The sequence below is a fragment of the Poromitra crassiceps genome, assembly GCF_964638095.1.
Source record: "Poromitra crassiceps genome assembly, chromosome: 6".
NCBI classification, from domain to species: domain Eukaryota; kingdom Metazoa; phylum Chordata; class Actinopteri; order Beryciformes; family Melamphaidae; genus Poromitra; species Poromitra crassiceps.
This window is the reverse complement of record NC_139627.1, coordinates 19,005,901-19,018,400: the sequence shown is the minus strand read 5'-3', so window position 1 is coordinate 19,018,400 and position 12,500 is coordinate 19,005,901. Positions and strand designations below refer to the sequence as shown.

The 12,500-nt window shown below is 43.6% G+C and overlaps 1 protein-coding gene and 1 pseudogene across 2 annotated transcripts in view; one reads left to right on the top strand and one right to left on the bottom strand.

Moving 5' to 3' along the window:
• LOC310779033 (zinc finger protein ZPR1 pseudogene) overlaps positions 1-443 on the top strand; it is a 1,332-nt pseudogene extending 889 nt beyond the window's left edge. Inside the window, exon 1 of the transcript in view lies at positions 1-443. This exon is cut by the window's left edge and continues 889 nt beyond it. The product of the transcript in view is annotated as a zinc finger protein ZPR1 pseudogene (transcript).
• Positions 444-4,469: 4,026 nt separating this feature from the next.
• The window catches only part of LOC310777780 (symplekin-like), a gene marked incomplete at its 5' end in the record, with an annotated part of 8,783 nt that continues 752 nt past the window's right edge, over positions 4,470-12,500 (bottom strand). Inside the window, 7 exons of the mRNA XM_083638138.1 lie at positions 4,470-4,809; positions 4,968-5,147; positions 7,173-7,454; positions 8,764-8,940; positions 9,601-9,788; positions 11,627-11,728; positions 12,145-12,235. Coding sequence (XP_083494264.1) covers positions 4,639-4,809; positions 4,968-5,147; positions 7,173-7,454; positions 8,764-8,940; positions 9,601-9,788; positions 11,627-11,728; positions 12,145-12,235 — 1,191 coding nt within the window. The 3' untranslated portion in view covers positions 4,470-4,638. The remainder of the gene's footprint in view (positions 4,810-4,967; positions 5,148-7,172; positions 7,455-8,763; positions 8,941-9,600; positions 9,789-11,626; positions 11,729-12,144; positions 12,236-12,500) is intronic.

Below are 12,500 nucleotides of genomic sequence, written 5' to 3'. Positions count from 1 at the left end.
GCACCAAGATCACCCTGCACGTCACCGATGTCTCAGACATGACCAGAGACCTGCTCAAGTCTGAGACCTGCTCCATCCTCATACCTGAGCTGGAGTTTGAGCTGGACATGGCAGCTCTGGGCGGAAAGTTCACCACCCTGGAAGGCCTCCTGAAAGATATCAAAGACCTTATTGTCTCAAAAAACACCTTTATTTGTGGCGACAGCAGCTCTGCAGACCAGATGGAGAAGCTGAGGCTCTTCGGGATGAAGATCGACAAGATCACCACTGGAGAAATGGACATTCACATTATTCTGGATGACCCTGCAGGGAACAGCTACCTCCAGAATGTCTATGACCCAGACCCAGACCCCGAGATGAACATTGAGAAGTACACCCGGACATTTGAGCAGAACAAAGACCTCGGTCTGGATGACATGAAGACTGAGGGATATCAGGAGTGAACCTGAAAAGATTTGGCTTAGATCTGAGGCTCTGCTGTTTAAGTTCCATGTAATTGATAATGTCTTGGCATAAGCCTGGTATATAATTAAATATTCCACCACATGTTCTGCCATTTCCCTACTTTTGCATTTTGAGTTAACTTGGTAAATGGGTGTTGGATATAATATACTGATCAATTACATTCTGAAAGTTTTGTGTATAAATGTTAACTGACAATAAACTAAGAATAAAACATGAAAAAAATCAGTGACATCATAAACCACTGATGGTGTCATACCCTGACATCATCAGTGATATCATAAATCATTCCCTGCTGAGGTTATAAATTGGACGACTTACTCATAGCCCAGCCAATAAAGCCTGAACCTGTGGCAAAAAACACAGCATCGACCAAGCCCGAGTCACCGAGTCAATTACTGCCTTTTTTACGGCGTGACCTCTAGGGGCCGAGGCATCTATAAGTGGGTCTGTCCGTCTGTATGTCCATCCGTTCACACTCGAGCAATTGTGGTATCACTAGTGATGTCCCTCGAGCAATTGTGATGTCATCGGTGATGAGTTATCAGTGATGTCACTCAAGCAATTGTGATGTCATCGGTGATGATGTAGTAAGATGCACCAAGTCTCAAGACATGACTGGCTGTTCAGTGTTCATTATGTTTTGTAAATGGATGGTCCATTTAAGAAAATGAGATTGACTCCCCTCAGTCCTGCTGAGTTCGCAGGCTCCTTCTCACCATCAACCTGCTTCACATTCACACTGGTAGCTGCCCAGTTCAACCACAGCAGCTGTTTCTCATCGTTGTCCTCTTCACCACTTCTTCCCTATCTGTTCTTCTCTCCATCCCTCCCTCCCTCCACACCACCCCAAACGAAGCGGACTATCCGAGGAAACGAACTCTGGCGCTTTTAAAGCGGACCAAACAGCTTATACTATAAGCTGTTTGGTCCGCTTTAAATGCGCCAGAGTAGTAAGAGTAGGCCCATAGTAGTAAGGTCGCTTTCACATACTATAAGCCTTATAGTATGTGAAAGCGACCTTACTATATGGGCCTTTTTCACCAGCAGCGTTTCCAACTTCCAATCCATTTAGGTGTTCCAGTGCCGGGGCCCTCGATTAATGTTTTGCTTGCACCTGTGTCACTTCCTGCCTTTTAGACACAAAATGGCTGAGGTGAAAAAGGCTATTCCAGGACCAAACTCAGCAAATCTCCCATCTGATGACATACTGTAAGTGAAGTGCCAAGCAGAGTCTCCTGATGGCACCGCAGCAGCAGAGGACAGACGCCAGACGTCTTATGTTATACAACAGCTGTTCCACTTCCAGATGTGCAGGTTGGTGGAGGAAACATGTGGGAGGAATCAGCTGAGGACGACTCTAATTGCAGCAGAGCAGCATGACAGGTAATGATGTGTTCTGACGCGAAATGCCAGAAATGTGGACGCTAGCAGGCACAGTTTGTGTGTGTGTGTGTGTGTGTGTGTGGGCGCGTGCTTGTGTGTGTGTGTGTGTGTGTGTGCGTGCGCGCACGCGTGTGTGTGTGACAAAGTACAGGCTGTAATCAGAAGCTACAGTATGCAACATCCATGGTCAGTTTGATGATTTGATTTCACTTTATTGTCGGACAAGTCCGAAATGTGTCTTGCGTCCCAAGACACTGTTCCTCATAAATACAAAAAAACCAACAACATTTCAACAGACAGTACAACAAAAAGTGCTTCAACATGTATGTAGTTTAATGCACACCTGCTTGTTGAGTATCCTGCTTATTCCATGGTCAGTTTAACGCATAGGCGGATTGTGACATGATGGGGCCCCCTGGCCTGGATGCATAAAGGGCCCCCCCTCACCGCGCACATACGCACGATTAAGGCCAGAATAACATACATTCACCTGCATCTCAACAGGATTTATAGCACAGCCACCTGAACACAAAGCCAACAGCACAATAACAAGAAATAATATTGATCTGTATCTCAATACAGGCTCCAAAATTTACTTTTTTGTCCACCAGCCAAATGGCTAGTCAATGTTCAAATTTTACCAGCCACTCAATAGATTATTATTGTTTGTTGTTGTTGTTTTTGCTGGTGAGTGAAACAAGTAAACCCAGGGGTCCGTGGTACTTTGCCAGGGGGTCCGCGAAAGGTTTTCAGGAAAATAACAATATATATATATACAGTATATATATATATTGTTTTGTTGCAAAAGCTTCATAGTTCAATGAAAATATCTTATGCTTTAAATCTAAAATGGTTCATGGGTTACATTCTAATCTAACAAACCTATCAATTTAAAAGTCAAGCATGTTACCGTGGAAACAATTAAGCTTAGCCCAAAAATCACAAATCAGAATGAGGGGGTCCCTGGTATACTTTCTATCTTGTAAGGGGTCCTTGGCTGAAAAACATTTGAGAACCTCTGGCCTAAGGGATCATTTGGTCCCAGGTCCGGGCAAGATACGCGTTGGCCCTGTGAAGAGGATCTGGGTTATGGGCCCCCTGAGCTACGGGGCGCCTGGCCCTGGGCCCGGTAGACGCGTTTGGTAATACATCCCTGGTTTAACGCACACCTGCTTGTTGAGTATCCTGCTTTGGCTGCTTATACCATGGTCAGTTTAACGCACACCTGCTTGTTGAGTATCCTGCTTATACCAGGGTCAGTTTAACGCACACCTGCTTGTTGAGTATCCAGCATACCATGGTCAGTTTAACGCACACCTGCTTGTTGAGTATCCTGCTTATACCATGGTCAGTTTAACACACCTGCTTGTTGAGTATCCTGCTTATACCATGGTCAGTTGCCACAGAAAAAGAAATGAGACCATTAATATTTTCATGCGTTTTGCAATCAGTGTCCCTAGCTCGTAACACCTAAGGGTTTGACTAATCCCTGGAACAATCATGACCATCCCATCAGGTCTGTGCTGCCATTGGGCAAGTGCCCAGGGGCACCAGCCAATTGCCTTGCTGATGAGGGCACCAAACCTCTTCAACTCTTTGCAGACGGCGACATCCGTGGCCGTCTTTCAGAGGCTGTTACTCCGTTTTAAAGACTATGTAAAACACAGCGAGCTACACTTGCTGGATGAAGTTTGATTTTATGTGAAAATAGCCGGGCCGCTCCTCCCCCCCCACTGGGATTTCATGAAAGAATACACACTAATCTCATTTATATAATCACCATAAGTGGCATTAGCAGGCTTTGCCCCAATTAGATTCATATCTGACTAACGAAATAACAAGTAAGAACAACAGCAGGAAAACCAGCATTAGGCTTTTCTCCATCAGCGCTCAGGGAGTGATGGAGTCTGTGCAATCTGCTGACCCACTTTCTGCATTTCTATTGGCTCACAGCCCAGCGGTCACCAAGGGAGGCGGAGTTCGCCTGCTGTCAGTCACATGCCTGTCGCCTGGAGATGATCAGCATGCCCTGTGTGTGTCAAGTCCATCATGTCCAGCTCCTCCTTGGTGATGAGTCCTGGCTTCCTGCTCAAGGATCAGAAGATGGCAGGTGGAGCATGCCAGGGTGCCCACGCACGACCGACAGACACTTGTGTGTGAAACAAGGAAACTTGTGAAACTAGGAAAACATAACCTAGGACGCTGGGTGAGACATGACAGTACCCCTCCACACACACATACGTAAAGCCAGGTTGACCTAAACCCAGGGCTATGCAATTCACACTGCAGGTTTAATAGCCCAGGGCTGTTGGAACCAGTGCTGGCAGAACAGCTAATGGTCCTGTCTCTTGCCCCCTTTCAACTTTTAGCCCTGTGTTTAGAGCTAGAGGGAAAGTCGAGGTTAATGAACATTTTTCTTCTTTCTCTTAATCTTTGAAGCATTTTCTACACGTGTCTTGTGTCAAAGTTTTCCTTGCATCATCTGATTTTGCTGACATGCTGATCACAGGCTTACAGAGATTCCTGGAGCAGTGGGATTAAAGATTTAGAGAGAAACAAGAGACAATATGTTCTTTAGTTTATTGATTTCCAAACTCATGACATGAAGGTATATGGAATGCTCTCACACAATTTTACCTTCCTTTTAATGTGTCCAAAATACATTAACCTTATATTTTCTACAAATACAAATACAAAAGCAACAGCAATTTGCTTGACAAGAAAGTTTTCAGGGTGTTTGCAGAGGCTATAACTGTTCATTTGTTTTGAGTGCATCTGTCTTGAGCAGATTCATTCTGCTTCTTCCCCACCGCTGTCGGCCTCGGTGTCGGCGACGGCGTTTTCTGGAACGTCTCTCTCTGGTTCCTTGGGGTCTGCAGGTTCAGGGTGAGACTCTTCCATCGGTTCCTCAGCTGCTTCTGCCTGAGGCGACGGGGTTTCCCCCGCTCTCGCAGACTCCACCTGAGCAGAATCACAGATGATTGTAATTATTTTGTGATGAAGTATAGTAGGGGAAGTACCGCTTCCGCGAATTGAACGCGGGTCTCCACGGTGGTAGGCGAGTACTTTTATATGACAATATTATATGACTATTTTATATGACAAACGCTTAGTGTTACCTGGGGAACAGTGTGATCGGTTTCCTCCTGTCTGACTGCTTCTGGTTCTTCTTGCTCCATGGGTTCCTCCTCGTCTTTCGGACGCGCTGGTTGCTGCTGGACTGGCGGCTCTGGATCCTTCAGCACTGCAGGAGGAGCTACTGCTACAACAGGGGCAGCTGGAGGGGGCATCCGTTCAATCTGTAGGACAAAGGAAAGGACAGAACAACGAGTGAAGGTGTTGTATGTTCATAGCCGATCCCACAAGCAAAATACAATCTACAGTATAAAGCCCCTTTTAGACTGGCCAAAAAGACTGTTTAGGGTAATACATGATTAGAATTAGACTTATACTTAAACATCATGACAACAAACCAACCACAACACTTTGGGTGTGTTGATCCAGAGAACCACAATAATTAATTTGGCAGCTGTATTTGAATAAAAATTAAGTATCTTCAAAACCACAAACTTTCAAGGATGTTTAAGGCCCTGTGTGAACCCTGTTTGATGTCTTAGTCACATGTTTAAGGTCATGTGTGAACCCTGTTTGATGTCTTAGTCACATGTTTAAGGTCATGTGTGAACCCTGTTTGATGTCTTAGTCACATGATGTTTAAGGTCATGTGTGAACCCTGTTTGATGTCTTAGTCACATGATGTTTAAGGTCATGTGTGAACCCTGTTTGATGTCTTAGTCACATGATGTTTAAGGTCATGTGTGAACCCTGTGTGATGTCTTAGTCACATGATGTTTAAGGTCATGTGTGAACCCTGTGTGATGTCTTAAGCCCAATTTATGCTTCGTCTGCCGACACTTTTGAAATGGTCGCAGACAGAAATGAGGACTTGAGTCGACACTTTCAAGTGTCTGCGAGCAGTGTCTGCTACCTGGTGAAATGTCTAGTGTCGCTGACTACGTCACATAATGTCGCGCAAGTCTGATTGGCTATATAGACGGGCACGCGCGACTTCCTTGTTTTAGTTTTCGCTTAAATGAAATTAATGAGCGTGTCCCCGGTATTTTTATCAGCCTGTCCTTGATGTATGACTTCGTGAAAATCACAAAGAACACCGTGACCAACTTCCCAGAGAGAGAGGAAGTGATTGTGTGGTTGTGTGTCGTTATATGCGGCTGCAGTTACATCTTGCCTCCGACGTGGGTTCACTGACAGCATTCCCTCTCTTGCCTGTCTGCACTGCACTAGTTCTCTGCCTCCCTCTGTCTCTAGCGTCACGTGACCGTTGCGCCGTGGAGAGAAGCATAAATGCAGCAACATGAGCGACACTTTATTTTTCGTCTGCGACCATGTGCTGAGCGACACTTTATAATAAGTATAAATTAAGCTTTAGTCACATGATGTTTAAGGCCATGTGTGAACCCTGTGTGATGTTTGTGTCTGTTACATGATGTTTAAGGCCATGTGTGAACCCTGTGTGATGTTTGTGTCTGTTACATGATGTTTAAGGCCATGTGTGAACCCTGTGTGATGTTTGTGTCTGTTACATGATGTTTAAGGCCATGTGTGAATCCTGTGTGATGTCTGTCTGTTACATGATGTTTAAGGCCATGTGTGAACCCTGTGTGATGTTTGTGTCTGTTACATGATGTTTAAGGTCATGTGTGAACCCTGTGTGATGTTTGTCTGTTACATGATGTTTAAGGCCATGTGTGAACCCTGTGTGATGTTTGTCTGTTACATGATGTTTAAGGTCATGTGTGAACCCTGTGTGATGTTTGTCTGTTACATGATGTTTAAGGTCATGTGTGAACCCTGTGTGATGTCTGTCTGTTACATGATGTTTAAGGCAATCTGTGAACCCTGTGTGATGTCTGTCTGTTACATGATGTTTAAGGTGATCTGTGAACCCTGTGTGATGTCTGTCTGTTACATGATGTTTAAGGCAATCTGTGAACCCTGTGTGATGTCTTAGTCACATGATGTTTAAGGTCATGTGTGAACCCTGTGTGATGTCTGTGTCTGTTACATGATGTTTAAGGCCATGTGTGAACCCTGTGTGATGTCTTAGTCACATGATGTTTAAGGCCATGTGTGAACCCTGTGTGATGTCTTAGTCACATGATGTTTAAGGCCATGTGTGAACCCTGTGTGATGTCTGTCTGTTACATGATGTTTAAGGCCATGTGTGAACCCTGTGTGATGTCTGTCTGTTACATGATGTTTAAGGTCATGTGTGAACCCTGTGTGATGTCTTTGTCCATTACCTCTCTCTCCACAACAGGCTCAGTAGGCTTCAGCACAACAGGTTCTACGGGCTTCGGCACAACAGGTTCTACGGGCTTCAGCACAACAGGTTCTACGGGCTTCAGCACAACAGGTTCTACGGGCTTCAACACAACAGGTTCTATGGGCTTCAACACAACAGGTTCCATGGGCTTCAGCACAGCAGGTTCTATGGGCTTCAGCACAACAGACTCTATGGGCTTGGGCTCTGGTTTTTTATTGGCTTCCAGGACGGACATGATGGCAGCGGGGATGTGGGCTTGCTGCAACAGAAAAGAAGAGGCAGAAAGAAGATAAATTACAAAAGAAACAAGAGATTTTCATTGAAAACTGAGAAAAGCTGGAAAACTAACACATCTGGCTTACTAGTAGTTAATGTCAACAACTACAATACACCGTTGGCAAAGATATCTTATTATAGGATATTACATACATGAAAATGTGCCATATACAACAGTCCAGAATCAGAATCACTTTTATTGCCACAGTATGCAAGTTACAAACCAACAGATGAAGAACATAGAAGTACATTCTTCCGTTGTGTGACGTTTAACAAAACTCATTTGCACACAAAGGAGGATTATGGGAGTACATAGTTTAAGCTAAATGTTCACAATATTACCACTTTTACTCTCTTAAAATAGATACTGCTCAATAAACAACAGAATAATACCACTCTTTCCGCTTTCTGATTCTTGCTCTTGAAGGCTGTGATGAAAGTGAAATGTGTTGCTATGTGGTAACCAGGGGGTAAATGGGTGATCTTTCTTGTTTCCACTGTATTACTGGTGCACTTGATGATCCATGAGGCCTATACTTGTATACTGGTGCAGGAGATCCTGTGGAAATAGGCCATAGCAGGTGAGGTGTGAAGGAGTGGAGGAGAGCCCGTGGAAACAGGTCGTACCAGGTGAGGTGTGAAGGAGCAGAGCAGAGGCTGTGGACATTAGTCTCACGTGGTCGACGTCAGCAAGCTTCCAGCGACGGAGGGTCTGAATCACAACAAGTCTTCATCACAAGAGACTTCCGGCACTCCATCCAGATGCTGCAGGTGAAATCTGGTTGGCTGGGCTGTGATGGAAGTTACGTCATACAGCGCATCATACAGCGTCCCTGGTGCCTCTCATATTACAGTCCAGCAAGGAACACGTTCAGTGGGACGCCATGAAGCACCGTGAAGAGACTCAACTGTGAAGTGATAAAAGAAGCTACTAAAAAGTAGCGATAGGCTGTCTTGCAGGAAGAATGAGTGGGCAAGATCATTTAACGGCTGTGCAAAGGCGGCAGCGGCAGTTTTAGTCAGCGTGGTGCGTTTGAGCCATTTCAAGAAATAAAGTTGATGTTTTCACCCGGGGTCTCTTTAGCTGTTGCACACATTCCGAATCCACCGCCCATGAGGTCCGTGGTTGGTAGATTCATATGTCTGTCACGCATCCTTTTTTTTGTCTTGGGGGGCGGGTGTTAACCACTTTTGAGAGTTGTGTGCCAGATGTAGGTATCATCTACGGCTGGCACTGCGAGACTAGTGGACATAGGCCATACCTGGTGAGGTGTGAAGGAAACAGGCCGTACCTGGTGAGGTGTGAAGGAGTGGACGTGCTGCAGAAGAGGCTCTCTGATCTCTGGGCAGCGTGAGAAGACGCTGTCCAGCTGGGCAGGTGGCAGCTGCAGCAGCACGCTGTACGACTGCGGCTTCGTTCTCTGGCAGCACTTCACAAAGCCCTCCCACACCTTGGGATACTTCCACACCTGCAGGAGAAAATAAGGACCAGTGTAATCCACCAAGACTGGGTTATCACCGTTCTGTAGTCTAACAAAAGAAAATCATCCTAAAAAAAAAAGGGGGTGGGCGGTGGAAACTACGTACAAGGTCTGTAAACTTTTGTGCTAAACAACGTATGACTTTGCATGACTTATCCAACAACACATGGTGTATCTATTAGTATCTTAATTCAGATGTTAGTTTATTTTCTGCTGAATTAGTCATGATTTCAATTTTCCAGGCCTTGTCTATCACTTGGGACTTATGCAGTACTTTCTTGTTTGAATTTATTTTATGAGAATGACGTCTGCTTTCACTTGAACCTGGAAAGCACTTTGGAAACCATTTTAAAAAGTGCTTTATAAATTAAGGTGTTGATTATTAGCTTTATAATAAGAATTAACTGTATAAGTATTCATAAATATGTGAAATGTTTTAAATCATTTCAAAGGTAACAGCTAGCAGGGGCCAGACCAGAAATTAAACATTTTGACAGGTTTAAAATACAAGATTCTGAAAAAGAATTAGTATAATTTTAGAGACATTTTCCAACTCTTCCAAGCCTGGAATAAAAAAAGATTCCGTGACTTTTCCAGGATGTCAATGCTGTAGAAACTATGAATGTCCATCTAGATTTGGATGGCGACCTGCTTGACGATGAGGCGGGCCAGGATGTTCATGACGAAGCCTCCCAGGCGGGGATACATGGTGAGTGACTGGATAACGGTTCTCATCAACAGGATGGGGAGCGGACTCTGCTCCATCAGCTGCTGCATCACCACTGCCAGCACCTCTGACGTGTAAACATTCTTCTCCCCGAAGCACAGGTTGGTAGCTGCACCACAGAGACAGGGAGAGCATTTGAACCTCAGCTCAGGTACATGTGGAATAGGCCTGTGCCGACTTCAGTAGTACGATTATCTTGGCCAAATGATCTCAACATACAATATATTTTTAATAAGATGAAAACTGGAACCCTTAAAAACTAGGGATGCACCGATCCACATTTTTTCACTTCCGATCCGATTCCGATACCTGAATTTGGATATCTGTTGATACCGAAATTATGCCGATACCAATATTTTTCTTGGATATACAGTATAGGCAAAGATTTGGCCAATTAAAGATTTTTTTTTAAATATACATTGCAAAAAGCAGACAAAATTAAGAAAATATACAAGGCAAAGAAGGATACTATTATACATGGGCAAATTACGGCCAGCGCCAATATCGGCACCCGATACCGATATTGGATCGGATCGGCCCCATCCCTATTAAAAACAGTACTGTATGGTTTAATTGCTTTGAAAAACAATTTATCATATCAATTGCAAGACATTACATTTACCTTTTTTAAACGCATTTTAATGTAAGACTAGAACATATTTAAAGAGGAACTAAAACCCCAGAATTCTGGCAGACCGGCTGCTGGTGCAGAGCGGCCGGCTTAGACTGACTCTGCGTGGGAAAGGGGTTCTTGTCATCGGAACCCAAATCAGCCACAGACTCAACTGCAAAAGTAGGTTTCAACCCCTACAGGGCTCTCTCGCTGCATGAAAATTATACATTGTGTAGAATTCTAACAGTTTACTCTCAAATGTGGAGATTTTGACCAGAATCTTTCAGCAACACTACTCAAAAGCGGGTGAGCCTAGGAATCGAGCACACGAGATTTCTAGTATATGATAGTAGCCTACTTTATTTAGGCAGAAGTTGCAAGGGTTTTGTTTTATTTTGACCAAATTAGGCTACTGGGGCCAAATTACCACTCGTTAATGACACATATCAGCTTGACTCTTGCGTCTCAGTCGCGGTCTTTGATTGACAGGTGATAGAAGCATGCTTGGCACAGGGCAATGTCATTTGGGACCTTGTAAATACAGAGCAAGTTGAATGGCAGAAATCGGTTCAGATTTTGGGATTCAAGAGCTGGTTAATAACGGACAGGTCTGTTCAGATGCGCATTCTGGTTCACTGCAGTGGCACATACTGTCTCCCTTCCTCTGTCTGTCTGTCTGTCTCTCTCTCCCACACACACACACACGCGCTCTCCCTTCCTCTGCCCGTATGTCTGTCTCACACACACTCGCTGTCACCATTATGCAATGCCAAATACGCAAACCGGTCCTGACCATAGACTGTATTTCTTTAAACAAAATAAAAAATAAAAACTCTGGGAATTTAGATATAGATAGATACTTTATTTATCTCCGAGGGGAAATTCTGATGTTACTTATATTTTCCATCCTGGGAGATGAGTCTCCTGGTCAATCAGGGAGGGTATTTTTTATTAAAAATAATAATAATAATAATGCTACATGTTACTTATTCCTTCTCAAACTACTTCCTACATGGTGCTAGTCTATCAAAATATCTTAGCTGTCATTGATTGTGTTGCATAGTGGTTTTCTGTACTGTTGACAAATTGTGATATTTTGCTTTGGACAAAAGCGTCTGCTAAATGACGTAATGTAATGTAATGTATCTGATCCGCTTGCTTTTTACCTGGTGTGAAACCGAACCAAACCAGCTGAAAAACGAAACAATGTATCATTTTTGCATTTGGTGCGACTCAGGAACCAGACTAGGCTGGTCTGAAAATGCCCTAAGAGCAGAAATAAGGACTGTATATTCTGTTTTAGGGTGGCTTTAGGATTGAAGAGGAATACTGACCTTTTATAATAGACTTCATGTCACATTTGTTTGAGTCAATGTTGTGTAAGGAAATGAGCAACTCTCCTGGGGTGAGAGGGGACACTGTTGAACTTCCCTCACCTGAAAGACAAAACACAACAGTGCAAATACATCAGAGGTCTAAAATGAGCAAAAATCCAGTGAATTAAATAATAGTTTCCACAATTACAAAAGGTAAAATCACATAAATAAATTAACAGAAGGCAATAACAGTGGGGAATAAGAAACATGATCAAAATAGTACATTTCTATCATACATTTCTGATTGCCCAGGCCAGTGTTATCGCCTTATGTATTTTTTATGCAATTCATAGCTAATGGCAAATGTCCTCTTAGATTCTTCTTCAATTAGGGTCCTTAAGAAAATAAATGTACGGTAATCAAAAGTGAGTATGTGGTCATTTTGGAGGTCCTTAAATGTAAAAATTTAATGTAAAAGAAAACATTGAAATTGAGGAAACCACCTATTCCAACAGTGGAAGATATGACTGTCTTACTGTGCTGAGTGCCCAAGAGACGGTTGAACACCTCCTTCACTACAATCGGATTCAGTTTGATCAGCTTGGGCAGAGCCAGGATGACTTCATTCTGTAGAAGAAGAAGGAAGAACAAAGAACAAAGCGTCTGTTATAAAACATTACAACAGGGACTGCGGTTTCATGCACACAACAGTAACCCATCTTCTTGTTTGAGCTGGATCAGATTAACTACATACCTGTTATTTTTTACATTTTTTGTAACAAGACTTTGATAAAGCTCTCATTATTATTATGAAACTTGAATACGATAGCTGGGATACACCAATATTAGTTGAGATACTGCGGCATGTAATGGCTTGTCGAGTTTTCTGTTG